Source organism: Natator depressus, chromosome 9 (assembly GCF_965152275.1).
Source record: "Natator depressus isolate rNatDep1 chromosome 9, rNatDep2.hap1, whole genome shotgun sequence".
Taxonomy (NCBI): domain Eukaryota; kingdom Metazoa; phylum Chordata; order Testudines; family Cheloniidae; genus Natator; species Natator depressus.
Window position 1 is genome coordinate 16,119,704 of NC_134242.1, and position 21,740 is coordinate 16,141,443.

General features: G+C 42.2%; 1 protein-coding gene across 2 annotated transcripts; it reads left to right on the forward strand.

The window, feature by feature from the left end:
* The first annotated feature begins 4,697 nt into the window (after window positions 1–4,697).
* Window positions 4,698–21,001, forward strand: EIF5A2 (eukaryotic translation initiation factor 5A2). Of its 2 annotated transcripts, none has more exons than XM_074963579.1 (5): window positions 4,698–4,827; window positions 5,364–5,556; window positions 7,747–7,851; window positions 9,705–9,836; window positions 10,699–21,001. In XM_074963579.1, the coding sequence occupies exons 2-5, from the start codon at window positions 5,392–5,394 to the stop codon at window positions 10,756–10,758; spliced, it is 462 nt and encodes a 153-aa protein (XP_074819680.1). In that variant the 5' UTR covers window positions 4,698–4,827; window positions 5,364–5,391; the 3' UTR covers window positions 10,759–21,001. The 2 variants fall into 2 exon arrangements, with proteins under 2 accessions (XP_074819680.1, XP_074819681.1); XM_074963580.1 differs by having other exon boundaries at window positions 5,367–5,556.
* Window positions 21,002–21,740: the final 739 nt, after the last annotated feature.

A 21,740-nucleotide genomic window follows, 5' to 3' on the forward strand; every position in this document is an offset into this window, starting at 1 on the left:
ATAAATGTGTTAGTCTCTAAGGTGCCACAAGTACTCCTCGTTCTTTTTGCTGATACAGACTAATACGGCTACCACTCTGAAACCATTTAGCTTAGATGTTTTCCTTTCATACCTCACCAGCACCATCTGCAGATCAAATTAGTAAAGTGCAGCAGAAACCATTGAACAGAGGCTTCTCACAGGAACAACCCCAGATGACAGATGTTTTTGGAGAACCTGCAACCATATTTTACTCGATTTTATTCATTTCATTTGCCTCATATTTGTGTGGGGTTCAGTGGATATATCTTGGAGGGGAAAATATTAAGATTGTGTGAGGGGAATGGAGGTTGTTTCAAAGGAATCACTGTGATACAGTCAAAGCACCGTGCTGAAACCTCAGAATAGAAAGCTCTCACTTTTCCACCCCCACAAGACCATGTCTGCACCACTTTAACTACCAGCCCCTTAGTGTGGGTACAGTTATACCTGTTAAATGTGCTTATTGCAGGAACAAATGTACAATAGCTTATTCCCATCTACTTGTACTGGTATAACTGCATCCATACTAGAGGTTGTACCATTATAATTACTTCAGAAAAAATCACACCCTTAACTGTAAGTTATACTGTACAAAATCCAGGTGTAGCTCAGGCCTTTCCTGCCTAGAACGGACAGTTACCTCTGTCAGAATGTTTCCTAGTGTCACAAAGGTAGTATGTCAGAGAGCTGGGATTTACACCCAGATTTCCTGATTCCTAATCCTGATTTGTAATACAAACAACTGAGGTTGACCTAGCTACATCCCTCAAAAATTCACATCCCTGAGAGATGTAGTTAAGCTGACCTAAGTCCCGCTATAGATACTTCTATGTCAACGAAAGAATTTCTGTCGACCTAGCTACTGTGTCTTGAGGGAGTCGATTTACTACAGCAATAGAAACAGCTCTTCCGGTGCTGTAGCAAACGTCTACCTGCAGCACTGTTGTGACATAGCTGCAGTGCTACAGCTGCACTGCTGTGGCACTTGAACTACAGACATACCCGTAAATGGCTATAGGACAATTGGACCCTGATCTCTGACTGGTGCCTCTAGGTGCTACTTAATTCCAAATAAAAAATAATAGTAAACTCCGTTCGATGTCATGCTCCACCACAGGCTGGGTGAGCTTGGACAAGTCACTTAGTCTCTCTGTGCATCAGTCCCCCATCTGTAAAATGAGGATAACAGCACTATTCCACCTCACAGGGGTGTCTGTGAGGTTTTTGGCTACAGCACCAATGAGAGGCCATGAAGTGTCTAGACTGATAGATGTCTATTACCCATACCAGCGCTTCTTGGCGTTTTGTGGCAACTTTTACCAGTAGAGTGATAATTGCCTATCCATGATGTCAGCTGTGGATTAGCCATCTTTGAATCAATTACCAACAGATCTATAGCAGTCCAAGGTTCCAGTTTCCAGAGGGCAATAACAACTTGTTTCTGGAGTATTATTGCCTTTTTCATCCAGGTGTACTGGAGCTCAAGGATTGGGGTAAGCTTCTCACACAGCTAAAGGAATGTTGCTTTCCTCGTATGAAAATTTGGGGCCCACTGCTGGTCATTGCATATTTCCATCATAATGGATTCCCACAACTCTATGCTTGTAGCCCCGATCCAGCTCTCATCTCCACAGGGGAAAAACACATCAACTAAGTCCATGTCTCTATGTCCGCAAGGTGCTGGCCTTTACTCCTTCTGTTTGTAATAGCAAGCTGCCACTATCTTCTGTGGGCAAAAAGCCACCCTTGAAACACGTGACATCACCCCCTGCAGCGGCTTTGGCAGTTGCATGCCAGAGAAAACATCGTCTCCATAAAAACCAGCATCTGTCAGTTCCAGTTGTTAGACTGAATGGGATCCATACCTGACAGCACAAGGATGTAATAGCACACGAAACATGGGAAACACCCAGAAATCTTTGTATCTCCCATTATTAGATACAGCGTCAGTGTGGACATGGGGCATGACAGCCAGGATGTGGAACTCAATTGCTGTGGTCATGCTCTGTCGAGTAAGGGCTTATCTAAACGGGGAAACGTAGAAGCATAACTATAGCAGTATAATTTTATCAGCATAGTTATGCTGGTAAATTCCCCACAGAGATAAGCCCTTAGGCTAAAGCAAGATGGCTAAGACCTGGTCTACACTTAAAATTTAGAGTGACCTAGCTACATTGTTCAGTGGCTGTGAAAAATTCACACCACCACACCATAGTTAAGCTGACAGATGCAGTTACATCAATGGAAGAATCTTCCGTTGATTGCTCCACCACTCAGGGAGGTAGATTACCTACACTGACGGGGGGGGGGGGGGGGGGAACGGACTGTTGCTGTAGGAAGTGTCTACTCTACGGTGCTACAGACACAGAGCTGTAGCTCTGCAGCTGCAGCACCCGTAGTGTAGATATGGGCTGATTCATGAGTCTTCCAATCTCTGCATACAGAAGCAACACCTCCCCCACACTACTCTGTCTTCTTCAAACCTCACCCTCAGCCCCACCTTGTTCTCAAAGGGGCAGCTCCTGTTAACCAGAATACAAACACTGAAAATAGAATAACAAAACAAATATTCGTAAAAAGAAAAAAGAAAAGGAGTACTTGTGGCACCTTAGAGACTAACCAGTTTATTTGAGCATGAGCTTTCGTGAGCTACAGCTGAAGTGAGCTGTAGCTCACGAAAGCTCATGCTCAAATAAACTGGTTAGTCTCTAAGGTGCCACAAGTACTCCTTTTCTTTTTTCTTTTTACAAATACAGACTAACACGGCTGTTACTCTGAAAACAAATATTAACACAACACCCAAATTCACCTCTAACTATAATGTTTTACAATATAAACTCATTTTAATAATTATTCCTGTGTTCTCAAACTAACAAATATATTTTTCCTCCTAGACATGTCAGTAGGTAGGAGTGACTGGTGTGGGAGGCATGCTGTTATCCTCTAGGAGGAGTAGCCTGAACTGGGGATAAAACAGGCTTTAATACAACTATTTGTGAACTAGCAATCACCCACAGCCCCCAGCTAAAACCTCTCCAGCGCATCATCAAGGATCTACAAACTATTCTGAAGGACAATCCCTCACTCTCACAGACCTTGGGAGACAGGCCAGTCCTCGCTTACAGACAGCCCCCCAACCTGAAGCAAATACTCACCAGCAACTACACACCACATAACAGAAACACTAACCCAGGAACCTATCCCTGCAACAAATCCCATTGCCAACTCTGTCCGCATATCTATTCAAGGGACATCACCATAGGACCTAATCACATCAGTCACACCATCAGGGGCTCGTTCACCTGCACATCTACCAATGTGATATATGCCATCATGTGCCAGCAATGCCCCTCTGCCATGTATATTGGCCAAACCGGTCAGTTTCTATGGAAAAGAATAAATGGACACAAATCAGGTTCTGTTCCTGCTTCTGTTAGCAGAGTATGACCTAACAGTTAGAAAGAGCATAGCAAATATAACTATGCTCCTTCTTGACCAGCTATGGGAACTGAACCTGGGATCTCAAAGCATTAACTTTTACTAGAGCACAACAATAGTGCACATTAGGATGGTGGTAGTATTATACTCATAAACCTTGGTATGCATCTAACCACTAGAAAGAGACAAAGATCCACATAGTGTAAGTTAAATGGGCCAAAGTATGCTCATCTATCTGAAAGGCAACATGGCAAAGTCAGCCTGGTCAGCTCTGACCCACCCTCTCTCTACCTTGGGTGAGCGACAGCTGCTTCTGAGCTAGTGCTCTGCTGATTTGCCTAGTAAACTCTGAAATGTGGCAAGGGTGGAATGCGAGGCTCATTCCCAGGCCTGGTGTTTCATAGGTGGTGGGGGGACATGCCAGTTAAGTCTAGGGTTATCAATAGTCCCTTATTACAAGGACTTATTTTTTCATCTCTGTACAAGATCAGGAATTGCTGAGTGCTGCAAAAAGGAGCAAGAAATACCCCTGGTGAATGTAAGTGAGTGCTGCTTACTATTAATACTAATGATAATATCAGGAAGAGGCGTGGTGCAGGGCTGCTAAGAAAACAACCCCTTATTTTGGAAATACTTTGGCAACCCTGCATGCCACAGCCCTGCAGAACGCGCACCCCTGGCAGGCCGGACGCCCAGCATCAAGGCTGTAAGGCGAGTCGCCCCGCCAGGATGTGTGGCACCAAAGAAGGGACGGCCCTTACAGCAGGGCGGGCAACCCCCAAACCAGCCCCTTTACACGCTTAGAAGTTGCCTCGGTAGCAATGGCCGCCAGCGTCACGTGACAAGCTGCTGGTTGGTTGGGGGGGGGGAAAGGGATATTGTGACCCAAGCCGCTTTCCATACTAGGCGAGACGCGGATCATCCCACAAGCCTGTGGGGAAACCTGTTTCCGGTTGGAGAGACGCCCCAAGCGGAAGTGCTGTTGCTTTAAGGCATGTGGAGGAGGAGCAGCTCGAGGGGAGGGGAAAGTGAACTTTCCGCACCACGTGGCCAGACTCCAACCAATGCTGAGCGGCGGTGAATCGCCACGGTAGGGGCGCGGCGCGGCGCGCGGGTGACCTGGAAGTTTGTGCGCTCCGAGTCACATGGAAGGGGCGGGGCACCCGGAGCCCCGCCTAACCTGGCCTCCTGGCAGCCAATGAGAGCTGCGCCCGCGGCTACAAAGCGGAAGTGGGGGGGGCGGGGGAGTAGAGGTGCGCGCGTGAGGCTCTACCGCTCTGTCCTGTCTCCCCCCGCTTCCCCGGTTGCCGCAGTGCTAGAGGCCGGGCGCGTGTGTGCAGCGGGCGACGCTCCGTTTCCTGTCGGCGGGTAAGAGCCGGGCCTGGCGCGCGCCGCTCCCGGCCGTTGGAGTTGCCGGCGCCGCGCGGGGTCGGGCCACCCCGCCACTGAGCCGGGCGCCCCGCGGGAGGTGGGAGCCCTTCACCCTCCCCGCGGGCGGGCCGGGCGCACGCGGTGTGTGTGGCGAGCGCGGCTCTGTCTCCACGCGGCCGGCACCCCCTCCGCACTCCGGCCGGGCGCCGCAGCGGCGTCTCCGCCGGCACGTGGGCAGGGCCGGAGGCCTCCCTCGCGCCGCTGGCCGGCCCGGGGCGGGCAGACCCCTGGGCCCAGATGAGGGGCTGGCCAGGAGCACGGGCTGCCCGGCCGGCCAGCAGCCTTGGGGCAGGTCGGCTCCCTGCGCCGCTCAGCGCCCAGGCAGGGTACACGTGCACCGCGGCTAAACCCCCGCGGCCGGCCCGGGCTGAGGGGCTGCTTAACTGCTGTGTAGATGCCCTGGGACCCTCCCCCCACGTTTCTCTAAGCTGTCTGGTTGCTGGTAAAAGCTGCATCCGCTCCTTATTCTCTAGTAGTACCCACTAACGGACCCAGCGCACCATGGCCGATGAGATTGACTTCACGACTGGAGATGCTGGTGCTTCCTCCACCTACCCCATGCAATGCTCTGCGCTGCGCAAGAACGGCTTCGTCGTGCTCAAGGGACGTCCTTGCAAAATTGTTGAAATGTCAACCTCTAAGACCGGCAAGCACGGTCATGCCAAGGTAAACAGACTGGCATGCTCTCATACCTTTCCTTTTGGGCTTGAATATCTTCTTGCTCAATGACTTTATTTTTTATATTAATAATGTTGTGTGTGTACACATATATACATACGTATACACACCCACTCTGCACAAATCACCTGTCAGATCTTTAGATACACTTCTTGTTATAAGAAAAGGAGTATGTGTGGCACCTTAGAGACTAACACATTTATTTGAGCATAAGCTTTTGTTAGTCTCTAAGGTGCCACACGTACGCCTTTTCTTTTTGCAAATACAGACTAACACGGCTGCTACTCTGAAACTTCTAGTTATGGAATTATTATGGACATAATACCAGCGTGCCCATGCCTCAGAGCAAGTTTTCTGTACTATTCAATCCCAACTCTTCAGCAAATGATAAACAGTGGGGGTAATATTAAAGACAAGATCCTGTGTATGCATTTTCCTTGTAGGATCTTGACACTTACATGGGATAGACCAGAGTTTATGGACTTGATGGAAGTGCTCTAAGAAGGTAGATGGATTACAGACTAGTCTTTGCCTAAAGGCGGATTTGGAAGGCATTGGGTAATGCATGTAAACAGCCTGCTGTAGACAACTGGAGGTGCCTCTAACATATTAAAGGACTCAATATAACCCGTTTTATAGACTTTCCAAATCCTAATTTAGACAATCTAGACTTAAGGTACTGTATGAAAGAGTCTTGCCCCACTTTTTGAGACCATCTAAATGGCTTGGCTAAGTAGACATACTTTGCACTAGTCCTTGGTGTGGCTTCACTAAATTCTTGTGTCTCTAGCTTAACTGGCAATTAATTGATTTACTTAATCTGTTTTTTGAAGGCTGGTGTGGACATTCCCTTGCCTCTGTTCTAGGTGACAAATACTTGGCTTTTACCACATGCTAATTGAGTACTTAAGTCTTCACTACACTTTTGTACCTTGAAGTAGAAGCCTAAGGTATGTCTGTCTACTAAACAATAGAGGGTAACAGCAATTAACTAAAGATAACAAAAAAAAATCTACGAGACCTACACCCACCCCTGGGAGCAGTATGGCAATATATGGGTTTGCAGGGGACACTCTCATGGCTTTAAAATGTTCTGATCAGACCCTCGGGCTTCGTCTACATGTTGTTAGGTTGACTAGCTACATCACTGAGAGCTGTGTTGGATTCCTAGATCAGTGGAAAATGTTTTCTGTTGATGCATGGAGCATATGAGCTATGGTGCTACAGCAGTGCTGTGGTAGCTGTGCAGTTGTAGTGTAGACACACTTTTGGTTAATCTTTTTCTAGAAACTATTCTTAAAACTAGTTGTCTTCAGTGCCTACCAGCAGCTAAGATGCCCTGAAATAATTACCAAAATAAAGATAAGGGCAGGTAACAACCTTGTTCGTTTGGGTCTCTTAGTTAAGTGACCTGCAAACAGCCCAGATTTTGATGTTTAAGAGGGTGGACAGGGAGACCTTAATTGGTGTTAACAGTTGATAGCCTGGTTTATACCAGGTTTTAGTCTACATTCCACTGTGGTAATACTAGTTCAGCGTAGTCTGGCAATCATGGGAGTCTTAGCATAGACATGTAACATCACAAACATGTCTAAGACCATAGCAAAAAGACTTGTGAATAGGTTAGTTTGGTGTTGGCACTACTGGGGAGTTTCTAGAAATGCCCCTACTACTGGGGGAGAAGGGCTTAAATCCCACTTCTCTCTCATCTTTCAGGCTTGGCCCAAGCTAAGGTTTGTAAGTATATATCTTTACCAGCACAAACTTTTTACTGTAGACTTGGCTTATACTGGGAAAAGAGACCTTTTGGCATTGCTGTACTGGTTAAGAGTGACTTTTTTTTTCTCACACTCCTAACCAATATAGCCTTAGTCTCAAATCTAGTCATTGTAGAACTGGGATACCAAAGCTCTAATTTTCTTAGTCTCCTTCTTTAAGACAAATGTTTCAAACCATCTTCATATATGACCGGAGGTGGGGGGAAGGGTACAAACAGAACTTTCTCTTTCAGGTTACCCATAAACTCTTGGACTAAAATTCTTGCCCCTCCCATTCAAGTGGAATCGGTTTTATATATAAAATGAACCAGTAACTTAAACTGTTGCCTTGAACAGCAGGCTGCCAGTGACTGATCCGAAGTGGAGAAAAACTAATTGCTCTTTACTACTCTTCTTGTAGGTTCATTTGGTTGGTATTGATATATTCACTGGCAAAAAATATGAAGATATCTGCCCATCCACTCATAACATGGATGTTCCAAATATCAAGAGAAATGACTATCAAGTGAGTCCGTTTACTGATGATGTGATTAGACAGCTTCCTAACTGTTGTCATAATGACAAATTTCAGATACTACAAGTAAATTAGCTCCACTCCTAAACTGCATGTCATATTGTAGCTAGCTTAAAAAATTTAAAAAGTTGCTTCTCCCACTTCAGACCCTTTTTCTTTCTCTCTTCTGAGGGTAGTTACTCCCTTGTTGAACATACTAGCTCTAAAATTTTGGCCTGAAGTCTGGGATATTAACTTCATTTTGCTGTCAGGGAGTACAAGATGGTAATATGACTCTCTAATGGGGAAAGGAAAATGGTTATATACTGGAGGATGGGAAAGTATCTTTACTACAGGAGCGAGAAAAGACTCTCTTTGGTAAGATTTCTGGGCTTCCTTCAGAGCAGCACATTTACTCTGGGCTTGAGTATACCTACTGAATTTCTTTTGACTTGAAATAGACTTGAACTGTTTAGCTGGCACTGCTCCAAAGTCATTCTGATTCTACTGAACACTATTGAGGAGTGTAGATGCAGGGAACTGGTTCACAAATGTCCTTTGTTAACCTGATAACTTTTTCGAAGTGTTAGAAGGATGCTGACAAATTAACTAGACCTCAGATCTCTGCCACCTTCCTGTCTACTTTTCACTTCTCCATAACATAATTAACATCTTAGGATAGTCAAGTTTCTAGCCTTGTCGCTTCTATTCAGGCTTTTAGTCTGCGTGAAATGACAGCTGTGATGAATTCAGAGTGCACTGAGTTAAACATCTTAGAACCAGGGGCACTAGAAATTCAGTCCACTAACTCAGTGCAAATGATGTCAAAAGGTGGATTACTCTGAACGAATGAATTATGGAGGATGGTAACACAATATGGTGGAGTTCATCTTAAAGTTATTAGTTGATATCTGTCCAGATCAAATGACATCCTCAATTAGTATTAATTGGCAAACTCAAGGTCACATGATTAGAGTACTAATGCTAAACCTCTTAATCAAGGTGGACTGTTCTTTATTGCCCCAGTGTGCATCATGTACACTGCAGGCTGCAGAATACATGTTCTGGATAGTAACTTTTCTTCAGAGCTGTTGGTGCTACATACCAAGTACTAAATCGCAATATTAGAGCTTGAGCTTCCCATTTGTATTTTTAGCATTGTTGTCCTGGTTCTTTAGTTCACTTAGAGGTCCCTCTAGTAAGCTACTGAAAAGTAAGGCCCTCTCGAGCTATTAGGATAATGAACTTTCATATGTGATGCAGTCTTATGGGCAATTCTAGCCTTTTGGTGTCCAAAGCTAGTTACTTGACTATTACCATTCAAAAATTAAAAATAGCTTAACTTTCATACAGAGAATGGCAGTCTAGAATTTCTTCCTGACTCGCCTTGTGAGTGCCTTGTAAAGCAGCACTTAAGAGCTAGAATTAAAAACCACTGCAGTTGGTTCATTCAGATAAATGGAATCTGATGTGATGGCCTAGAGAAATACTCTTAAATCATCAAGTCAGCTTATTTGTTTTGTAGTTGTGCTACCACCCAGGACACTCTTACCCTTCTGCTTAATAACTTGACCACTTAAAACAAATGTGCAACTTAACTTAGTTTAGCAGAAGCTAATAGCTTTCAATCCCTTCTCTTGAAAGGTCATTTAAAACTGTCATGTCATGATTTGCAGTCTGATTAGGCAACAAAGTTAACATGATGATGTAGAATCTGTCTCCAAACTACTGTGATATTCGAAGCAGCAAGTAACAGGATGGCCTAGTTTCCATAGTTGATACACTGAATTAATACAAACTAGTAAATCTTGCTATTTAGACAAATTAGCAGGATGAATTTTCTAAAAACCAACTTTTCCCTATAGCTGATCTGTATTCAGGATGGCTACCTCTCTCTGCTGACAGAAGGCGGTGATGTTCGTGAGGATTTGAAGCTGCCGGAAGGTGAACTAGGCAAAGAAATAGAGGGGAAATACAATGCAGGTGAAGATGTACAGGTAAGAACAAAGTATCAAGGTGCCACTAAAGGGCAAGTTTAAAGGACGTCTGTACTTTCCGTAAGATTCTGTGATAAAGAATGGTCCTGGTCTGTTACTCTCTCAATCTGAAGTTGGAAACATACCAGTTTCCCATACTCTGAAACTCCTTCCTACCAAATTTAGGAGTATAGCTGTTACAAATGAACCTCCATAACCCAGCTCAAGCAGTTAAGTGGTCTCCCTTCTGTGGTTGATGGAAAGCTTGCCGGTTCTCACCTCAGTTGCATTTGCATGTGTCCAGACTCTTTGCTGTGCCACAAACTGGAAATTACAAGCCAAGCTGAGACCTGGTCTAAACTTAAGTTTTGCTGGCGTAGTTGTGTGGGCTCAGAGCTTTGGCGGGGGGGAAGGTGGGAAATTACACCATTACCCAACACAGCTATAAAGGTAAAAGCTTTAACGGAAATGTGGCTTATATGAGCAAAAGCACACTCTTGCTAGTATAAACTGCCTCTCCACTAAGAGGGTTTGTCAATATAGATAGGTTTAGCTGTCTCTGACCTCTGCTATGAGAGAAGAACCAAGAGCTGCCAGTCACTAACATAACAGATGACCAAGCAGCAGGGCAAAGAAAGGGATGCATATCCAGAGAGAACACCTCATAGGGCCAGATGGAATGACCAGCTGTAGAAAACTTTTTGAATCAGATTAAACACATTTCCATGTTATCTGTATTTACTGCTACTTCTCAAACAAGAGGAGGTGGAGATAGGAGTCCCTCCAACATTAGTTTTCAGTGGAGTGTCTTTTATCACATATTGGTTTGTCTCTTGTGATTGAGTCATCCATACATTTTTAATGTTTATCTTTTGTCTTCTAGGTGTCAGTCATGTGTGCAATGAGCGAAGAATATGCTGTAGCCATAAAGCCCTGCAAATAAATGGGATCTCCAGGCTCGAGCAATTGCTCAGGTCCGGACAAACCACAGATCTTAAATTTGGTTCTGATTGTCACCAAAGCTATGGCCTTCACAAGCAACCTCATTTCTTTTTGGATTGTTTCAAAATAGTGCTGGATTCTGGATTAGTGTTGCAGGCTGACTGGCAATTTTCATAATCACTGAGGTTTTAATTCCTTCTGAATTGTGTACCTCTTCTAACATGCCTGTAGGCTTCAGTTTATGGGTCCAAGAAACCTGATGGTTTCGTTCATTAGCAGGTATATTTTATTTGTTTAAGCAAAACATGTCTGTGTGAACAGACAGTGTACAGTATTCAGGGGATTTTAGATAAGATAGTTGATGGTATCTAGGATTATAAATTAACCTAGAACATAAATAGTATTTAGTTTTTTGCCATAACATTTAGATAGAACTGTCATAATATAGAATTGTTTTAACTTAGACATTAATATTTTGTGAATTGGGATTCTCACTGAACTGTGGGTGCTGATCACATTTCTTAGACCATGAAACTCAAGTGATTTAAAAAAAAAAATGCCAATTAGCTTGACAAAGTCCTGGTGGCCATGTGCAACTAACTGTATTACCTCTTGTTATAATCTCCCTTTGCCAACTTGTTGGCTTGCTTATTGTAACTTTATAAAAATGTCAGAATCTGCCTTTGGTGTAGGCAGGCAGTCAGAATGTTGGTCGGATGTTACATAGCCGGATTAAAGGTGCACAAATAGGTGGGATTAGATGTTAAAGTGACACTTTCACTGGAGGCCTTTGTCAGACTTAAAAATAATAAAAATAGAAAAATGCAGTTCAGTTGCTCTTATTGTATTATCTTAAACTATAAAAAGGAGTGACTAACTCCACAGGAATCTCTTGCAGTGCTTCCAGTATTAGGTGTAAATGTTCAGGTTCTAACTACTTTGATTTTATAGCACAAGGAGTATAGGTTTTTGACCACTTTTTTTTTTAAAATGAATTGTAGCATTGGGACTTAAATGCACATCTTGTATAAAGGAAACTTAACTATTATAAATGCAAACTTTTTTGCATTTGAAAAGTAAAATACAGGCACAGCAGACACCAATATAAAACATAATCATGGCTCAAATATAGGAGTAGTAATAGTAAGTTACTACATCTAACTGCTCTAGAAATAAACATGGCAGAAGCTGCATAGGTAGCTTGCCATCAACACAGCAGTTGTTCCTGACTCATTTAAAAATGTGTATTTAGGCATGACTTCGTTAACAGCAAACATGAAAAGCTCTGCAAAATTGACAGAATTGTCACTAACTTAGCATCTTGTGCTTTCTGTATAGTGCTCTTACACATAAATTTCATTCTTCTACTATAAATTAGTTCTCCGACTAGTTCATGGCTTAAACTTAAGTCACATTTCCCTATAATGAGGCTTGGCAAAGCTAAATTTGTTTTTTATATTAAGTATTTTTTATCAACTCTAAATTTCAGTTGTAGGAAATTTGGGAGCAGGGGGAAGTAATGTCTACTTAATGACAGCAGATGTTGAGATTCAAAAAGTTAACCATTATAAATCTCTAAAACACAAATGGCCAACATCATGTGTCAAAATATACAGCTAGATGTCCTTAAATCAAACTAACTTCTCAAACGGCATTTTTCTTTGTACATTTTGTTTATCAATGCCGACATTTTTAGTTGGTTTGTGAGCATGGTCAAATAGATTTTTACTGATGGATTAAAAACCTGTCCTTCCAAGCCTACTTCTAATGAACCACTTTAAAAACTTGCCTTAAGCTTCAATGGCTATTGACTAATTTGGGAAGATTTAAATATTTGAAATGCTACCCTTGCAAAACACACACTGTTCATAATCTTTCATTGGCTACAGGAGCCATGACTTCATGCTACTATACACTATCTTAAAAGAGGTTTAACTTAGCGGTAGGAACTCTCCGACCTACTAAAGGGGTTGGAGCAGAGCAACCCCTTATGAGCTGAACTTGTATATGAAACCTAGTCTACATCATGGTAGATTAATGAACCTGAGTGATGAAAAGTAAAACACACTGAAGGTATACATGTGCCTAGTATACCATGATGGAGGGGAGACAATCATGATCATGCAGCTCAGGCTAGCAATAAATAGCTACCTAATCCATCGTCAAAGCACAATGTACTGTAACTATCCTTACAGCAGTCAAGTATCACTACATATTTCTGCCTTGCTTATGGGGCATTGTGATTGAACTTCCTAAATGGCACCTTGTTTCGTATGCAACAATAAACTTGATTCTTAAAACAGGGCTCTGCACCCTACTACAGGCTGAAATCTATAGTGCTTTCTTAAGAGCTGAACCTCAGTGCTCTCCTTGTCTTCCTGTACTCTACCAGGAAGTGGAGGGTAGGAGGAAACATTTCAGCTTGTTATGACATTTCAGTATCTCATAGTGTGGGTCAATAATAACCAGTGCCTCTGGACCTGGTCTTAAGGGCAAGATGCGGAGCCTGCAACCAGCTAGGATGTCTAGCACTGACATAACCAAGCTAATGCAAGTTCTGGCTGCTATAACTATATTTTAATATTGTTCAAAGGCTGGACAAATACAACTCCTAGTGTAGCAACTTACTGTGTTAGTACACTTAAAGGTCACACATGCAACACAAATATTTCATGCAATCAGATGTTGGATGCAGCTGGTCCACAAGTGTGTCCAAAAGGTATAGGACTAGCTATCTCAAAGTTGTCCCTTGATTGGGAGATTTCTTAGGGCTAAAAGGCAGTTCTACTAACCCCTGCTTGCAATTCTGCAAAATGTAGGCTTTGAGATGACAGTACTTCTCCAAACAAGAGTTTGTTCTGTTGGCTGGTTCTGTAGCAGTCTTGCATATGACTAAATACCTATTGCTTATCCACCTTTGTAAAGCACTTGGAGGTCTATGCAAGTAATTATTAGGTGGTCATACATATGGAATTGCTTGGAGAGAATTAATCTATTACTAGTATCTTGGACACTTCATCAGTTAAGTTACAGTATTGTGTTTTACTAAACTTAAAACCAATGTTTGAGCCATTTCTTTAATAGCAAGCTATTTCAGCTTACTGTCAATAGTCATATTTACAATAAATCTTTAAATTAGCTACTAGTAGCAGTTCAAATTGCTGCATCTTCCTGAAATCTGTCAGAAGCTTCATGAGGGTGAATTTCGTGCTCTCAAAGCTCCACTTTAAAACAGATCTCATCTATTTACCTGATTTGTACTACTAGCTTCTAAATTAAGGGGTTTTTAATTAACTTGCTGCTGCAAGAACATGAAAACTGCGAACTCTTAGCAGCTGCTGCAATTCCCTAAATTAAAAGGTGGAAAACTAAGGGGTGTAGGAAATATTTTCACTTACTGTTACACTTTTATGGCACCAGTCTTTATAGGGTTTTTGTCTTTTCAAGTCTTTAAATGTACTATAGGCTGTTTTTGGCCTCAAATGTTGATAAATATTTAACAACTTAAATGGACCCTCTTAATTTTTGCTTGATATGGTTGCTTTTCGACTAGACTTGTCAGTTGAGCCATGATTTGAATGCATTGTTCTCAGGGCTGAAGTTCATTATTTTAACAGTAGCTGCTTGCAAGTCTCGTACAGGGTTTTTCTGATCCATAGTAGCCTGTAGCTTGCCAAAGATGGTGCACCATCTGTATAGTCTCAGAATACTGTATTCTACATAATCTGTAAAAGAATCACATTTGGGAATAGGTTCAACTACTGTAGTTAGCAAGCTTACTGAATTCAAGCATGTTAAATTGTTAAATGGACTTCAAAATTCAATAAAATACACTTTTTGATGAATAATTAGAATATAGTTTGTTACAAGAATTCCGGTTTGGTAAGGAAGATTCAGTATGTCCTTACTATTAAGGCTGTTGGGTATCACAGTGAATTTTATGTATCAAGACCATTTTAATGAAGGTATAAATCTTAACATGAATATATTATGCTGAACATATGGTGGAATTTTAGTTTTGCACAGTTAATTTAGAGCTTCTTGAGTCTCATTTTAACATCTGTAGTCTAACCCTAAAGTATTTGGCTTTTGAGGGTGATTCTGTATTGTGGTAAATAACCAGTGTAAACTTAGAAACACTCTTGTTTAGTTTAAGTGCTTGCTGCATATTACTGTAAAATAAATGATACCCCATTATTCTCAAATTATTCTATATTATAAACATATCAAGTACCAGTCAATGTATTTTTTTAAAAAGGGAGAGGGAAGGGGAGGGATGTTTTAATTACTGTATTTATGCAATGACATCTTACTAAACATAGTGCAAAAAAAAAACCCTGTAAATTATTGTATCTAGCCTTTAGGGATAAGTGAGCAAATAGACCTGTTGGTTATCAGCTGGAAGGATTCAAATATTTATATATTGTAGAACATATATTGCTTTTAAAGTCATAAAACCAATAACTTGAAAGGTATACCTGTACATCTTTCATTTCTGTAATAGTGAAGCTCTCAGTTACTAAGAGTAAGGGAAGTTTGTTTGGCTTACAAAAGATGGTTGAAAGAAGGCCCTTTAACATTTAGATGATGAAGAAGCTGGCTAAAATGTTTCTATGAAATGTTTGCACATTTTGACTTTTAGTTACAGCAAGGGGGATAGTGGAAGCTAAACCAAGGTCCAGTCTTTGAAATACCTTTTTTCATTCACTACCTTTAGCAATACATTTGTTCATTCCGTGTGGGAAAAACGTTTTTTTTAAACTAGAAGGGCTTGTCATAAAGTTGTACTGGGGGCAGAGGAGTACTGACTTTCCTGTCAAAAGAAATAAAATCAAACTCTAACATTTTATAGTGACTATTTCTTGACATGTTATGAATGTTGTAAATTTCTCCAAGAATAAAGAAATATCATAGTTATGGGCATGATATAAGAACCTGATTTTATCAGGAAATACTCTTTTGTATGTGAGTAGGTAAAAACTTTGAAGTTGGAAGAATACTTCCCTAACAAACTGAATGATAGTTTAGAAAGAAAGGTGATGGCTCTCTGAATGCTGCAGTCATGCTCCTTATAGATTTCTCAAATTGCTGTGTTTCGTCTAATTAGGAAAGAAGCAAGGTTTTACTAATCCGTTGCTTTTAACATAACACAAATGGGGTGACATGCTGCAAAGAGGCATCATAAGAATGGCCATACTCGGTTAGACCAAAGGTCCATCTAGCCCAGTATCCTGTTTACTGACAGTGGCCAATGCCATAATCATCAGGTGATCCATCTCCTGTAATCCATTCCCAGCTTCTGGCCAATAGAGGCTAGGAACACCACCCTGGCTAATAGCAATTGAGGGACCTCGCCTCCATGAACTTACCTAGTGTGTTTTTTGTTTTTTTTTTTTGAGCCCTGTTCTAGTCTTGGCCTTCACAACATCCTCTAGCAAAGAGTTCTAAAGGTTGACTGTGCATAGGGTCAACAAATACTTCCTTTTGTTTGTTTTACCTGCTGCCTATTAATAAGGAGTCAATAACATTTACTTTCTCCACACAAGTCATGATTTCACAGATTTCTAGCATATACCCCCTTAGTTGTCTCTTTTCCAGCCTGAAAAGTCCCAGTCTTGTTAATCTCTCCTCATATGGAAGCTGTTCCATACCCCTAATCATTTTTGTTGTCTTTTTCTCTTTCCAATTCCAATATCTTGTCTTGAGATGGGGTGACCACATCTGCATGCAATATTCAAGATGTGGGTGTACTATGGATTTATATAGAGGTAATATATTTTCCTGTCTTACTATTGATCCTTTTCTTAGTGATTCCCAACCTTCTGTTAGCTTTTTTGACGGCGGCTCTGGCTGCTGCAAATTGAGGGGATGTTTTCATAGAGAGCTATCCAGAGTTAACAAGATCTTTGCTAGTAAGAGCTAATTTAGACCCCATCATTTTATATGGACAGTTGGAATTGTTTTCCAATGTGCATTACTTTGCATTTATCAATATTGAATTTCATCTGCCATTGTGTTGCCCAGTCACTCAGTTTTGTACAATCCCTTTGAAGAGTTACAAAGTCTGCGTTGGATTTTACTATCTTCGGTAGTTTTGTATCCTCTACAAATTTTGCCACCTCACTATTTACCCGTTTTTCCAGGTCATTTATGAATGTGTTGAACAGTACTGGTTTGGGTTGCCAATGCTCCAGGATTGGCCTGGAGTCTCCAGCATTAAAGATTAATCTTTAATTAAAGATTGTCATGTGATGAAATCTCCAGGAATATAGCCAGCCAAAACTGACAACCTTAGTACTGGTTCCAGTACAGACCCCTGCGGGACGCCACTATTTACCTCTCTGTAGTGTGAAAACTGGCTGTTTGTTCCTACCCTTTCTAGGTGTGACCTTCCCTTTTATCCCATGACAGCTTACTTTGCTTTAAGAGCCTTTGGTAAGGGACTTTGTCAAAGGCTTTCTGAAAATTTAAGTACACTATCTATTGAATCACCCTTATCCACATGCTTGTTCACCACCACCACCACCACCCTCGTTACCTGTTTCTAGAAATCTAGCACGTTCTTTTCCAAGTCCTCTGAGCTGTGCTAGCCTAGACAGCAAAATTGTAAAGATGCTCCCAGACTCACTTTGCTGGCAAGGGAAATTGATAGTACTCTGCTAATTTCTGACATGTTCATAATGCTTTTATGTGTGAACTGGGAATATGCAACTTCCTCTCAAGTGAATCCTGTGTTGAGGGCTGATGAGAGGGAGAGACAATTGTACTGGGACTCTGAGCACCGAAGAAGCCCAAAACATCTGTGTAAATAAAGTGAAATGCGAGGAGGTAGGGCTCCACTGAACATGATGTACTAGGGCCCCAAATTTCTCATGATGGGCCTGCCTATGTTTCTTACTGTTTTGAAGATCTAGCTGCCTGTCATCCTCACCAAAGAGGCATAGACAGTGTGCATTAAACTGATTGTATAAATCTCAGTGGATTAACTCAACATAATTTGGGCTAAAATTTTCAAGAGTATTGTCCTTGTCAGGGTTCCCTTCCCCACTCTGAACTCTAGGGTACCAGCTTAGGTTAAAAACTTCCCCAAGGCACAAATCCTTTGGCCTTGGACAGTATGCAGCTGCCACCACCAAGTGATTTAGACAAGAATCTGGGAAAGGACCACTTGGAATTCCTGTTTCCCCCAAAATGTCCCCCCAAGCCCTACATCTCCTTCCTGGGAAGGCTTGAGGATAACATACCAACCAAATAGGTAAACCAGATTCTTTAAAAACAGAACTTTATTATAAAGGAAAAAAAAGTAAAAGAAGCACCTCTGTAAAATCAAGATGGAAGGTAGCTTTATGAGGTAATCAGATTCAAAACACAGAGGATTCCCCTCTAGGCAAATCTTTAAAGTTACAAAAAACAGGGATAAACCTCCCTCTTAGCACAGGGAAAATTCACAAGTTGAAGAAAAAGGGTAATCTAACATGCCCTGCCTTATTTATTTACTCTTTTTGCAATATTGAGACTCACTTTAGGATGGTTTATAGGGGAAGGAGATTTCTGACCTGGTGCTTCTCTGCTTCCCAAGAGAACACACAAACAAAGAGCACAAACAAAGCCTTCCTTCCCACCCCCGATTTGAAAGTATCTTCCTCCCCCTTGCATAATGACAGGTTTCAGAGTAGCAGCTGTGTTAGTCTGTATCCGCAAAAAGAACAGGAGTACTTGTGGCATCTTAGAGACTAACAAATTTATTTGACCATAAGCTTTTGTGGTCATCGGATGCATGAAGTGGACTGTAGCCCACAAAAGCTTATGCTCAAATAAATTTGTTAGTCTCTAAGGTGTCATAAGTACTCCTGTTCTTCTTCCCACATTGGTCCTTTTGGTCAGGTGCCAACTAGGTTATTTGAGCTTCTTAACCCCTTACAGGTAAGGAGGAATTCTAGGCTACCCTTAGCTGTATGGTTATGACAGTCCTATTGAAAGCCCATGTAATTTAGGCACTTAAGTGTGGGATTCATAAGAGGGATTTAGGCTGAGCACCGCAGTGCTTAACTTTTAGGCCCCCTGCCACCAAGTGGAATTTGCATCCCCAAGTTATGCATCAGGGCCCCCCTACACAATGATTGAGGAGAGTGAGGTGCTTAAAAAATGGAGCATGTTAAGTGGGGAGCTGCCTGAGTTAGCCAGTAGGAAATGCTAAGGAGAAGGTTAGAGTCTAAGCCGTGCCCTCAAATGACTTAAGCACCTAACTCTGGCCTAGGTGTTCGGGAGGTGCCTTTCCACACTTCAGCTTCACAGCCATGAACCCACTCTTGATGTTAGGTGCCGAAAGCAGGTCAGTCTTTCCTCAAGGAAAAATGAGGTGTAACCTGTACCCAATAGCCCTGTGGTTAGGACACTCACGCAGGGTGTGGGAGCTCTGAGTGCAGATTCCCATTCTGCCTGAGAGGCAGGGAATCGACTGCAGGTTGACCACCGCTCAGATGTGTGCCCTAACCATGGAGCAGATGTCTGACACAGAAGGTGCTTGAATGAAAATTCACAAGTAAGACAGATTTTCTTTTTAAATTTAATAGTGTGCTCAGAGCCTATGTGTGGGTATGTTTTATGTTTCTAAATAAAAAGAAAAATAATTGTATCTGGCACTAACTCTTGTACACATTTTAATTGTTAGTTACACCACAGAGACTGTAACGACTGTATTTGGGATTACTTATCTTTAAACTGGTCATATGGCTGTTATATAGTCACTGGCGTTTAGACATGAAAATTGTACAGAATCTCTCACCACCCAATGTGAAATTTTGTGGTCATCGATGAGGACTCAAAATGAACTTTCAAGCTGTGTGTGAAGTACTTGCTGTGTAGGTGTGATAGATTTGGCACTGTCTATATGCACTGTCTTTGGGAGCTGTCTTTAGGACTGTATTAAGTTAATGTATCATTGTGAGCCAGGGATCATATGTAATTCCATGGGAGAAGGTGACCACTGCTCCTCTAGGAACTAAGAGTAATGGTGGGTGTTTAGGCCAATTCATTCAGTTTGTAACACCTCTAGAAAAGTAACACTATGGGGAAAAATCCCAGACAGGAGGGCCAGAGCCTCATAGCTCTACCCAAGTCGCATGACAGTTGAGGAGCTGGGAGCCTACAGCCTCAAGGGACCACAGAGGGGACATACAGATGCAGTTGCCCTGAACTGTGGCAGTATTTACACAAATCCTGTTTTGTTGTGTGTGTGTGTGTGTGTGTTTTTTTTTTTTTTTTTTTTTTACAGAGTGCTGAGGCTATTATTCTAAGAATTGTGTAGGTGCATAAGTGAGCCAGCTTCAGCTGTCTTGCTCATTAGGTGCGCTGAGAATCTGGCCACCAGCATTTGATGATGATGCCTCAGCTGATGTATACATGGGCATAGGCACAGCAGTGACAATAGGCCATTTCTTTTTACAAATCTGGCTGTATAGCTGTGACACTACACCCCATATTCTTAATAGAAATATTGTTATAATATGATTATAGCATAACTCTGATATGTTTTGTGCAAGATAAGGTATGTGAGATATCACTGGAAAGGTTATGATTTACTGAATATGATTATCCTATTTGTACGCATGTATAATTTCTGTATCTGGAGTTAGGAACATTGACTATGTATCAATTACAAGTGGGTTTACACCTGGGGGAATGCCCACCAGACAGAATGCAATCATTTTGGATGGGCCGTTAGAGAGGACAATAGGTCTTAGAAGATGTTTATCATTTTCCTGGAAAGCTTTCCTGTGGACACTGCAAATAAACTTTTTACTCATGGCTGTTTTGACCCTGCAGGATCATGTGATCCTGTCACCTGGTACTGGACTCCGTGATAGGACACCAGTATTTTTCCGGGGGGTGGGGGGGGACACGATCACGGAACCACACTGGGAAACAAGGTGTTCCCACCATATGTAAAAGCTATTTAAGGCAGGGTAGTGACTTAATCAGGGTTGATTTTTCACTGAATCCCCGCCCAGGATGACTGCTCCAAACATCTAAGAAACAAAGACAAGGTGGGGGAGAAGGACTGAGCCCAGACTGGAAAGGTGTCTGGCCTGTGAAAGAAATACGTGGAGTTCTAAGCAGCAAGCTAGAGCAGCTTGCCTACAAGAACCTCTGCAATCTGCCTAAAACAACATTTAGGGTGAGAAACTACTACTTGTAACCAGTTTTTTCGTATCTTAAGCTTAACTGTGTTTTTGTTTATTTTGCTGGGTAATCGGCTTTTATCTGTTTGCTATCCCTTATAATCACTTAAAATCTGTCTTTTGTAGCTAATAAACTTGTTTTTGTTTTCTCTAAAACCAATTTGTGGAATTCATAACTTGGGGGAGGGGGGGGAACTGTGCATATCTTCCTCCACATTGAGGGAGGGAGCGAATTTCACACGCTTATGCTGTACAGTTCTCTGTGCAGCGCAAGATGATATTTTGGGTTTGCACTCCAGAGGTGGGTGTGCACTTGAGTACTGGGTTTGTGCTTACCTGTGTGTGCTGGAGGAGGCTTGAGGGCCTGGCTCAGCAGGACAGGGTAAGGGAGCCCAGGCTGATGGAACAGGCGGGCTCAGTGGTACCCCAGTATATCAGGTGGCACCCTGGAGTGGGGGAGGGGTAACGCATCACAATAGCCACCTGATATATGCTGTCCGAAGTGTTTCTAACAGGTTTTTCCAGATCATAATCATGAAGGAGAAAGTTGGAAGGAAATTAAAAGGACAGTTTTCTAGTACCTTGGGACATACAGGAAGAAACTGGACCTAGTGGATGCTCAGAGGTGAATGGAGGGGAAACTGGGACTTGGTGGGAAGGAAGATAAAGATACAGGAGCAATCAGGCTACAACCCTGACCTTTGTGGGGATCAGGAGAGAAGAAATGTTAGGGGTCAGGGGTGGGCTTCTGTCATTATAGTATGTAAAGTTAAGGAATAATTTAAAGCAACATGTAGACATT

Bases quoted from the DNA above. Each gene is read 5' to 3' on its own strand.
- EIF5A2 (XM_074963579.1), top strand. From the start codon at position 5,392: ATGGCCGATGAGATTGACTTCACGACTGGAGATGCTGGTGCTTCCTCC. The intron at 5,557-7,746 runs GTAAACAGACTG...CTCTTCTTGTAG, and splicing joins GCAAGCACGGTCATGCCAAG to GTTCATTTGGTTGGTATTGA. The intron at 9,837-10,698 runs GTAAGAACAAAG...TTTGTCTTCTAG, and splicing joins ATGCAGGTGAAGATGTACAG to GTGTCAGTCATGTGTGCAAT.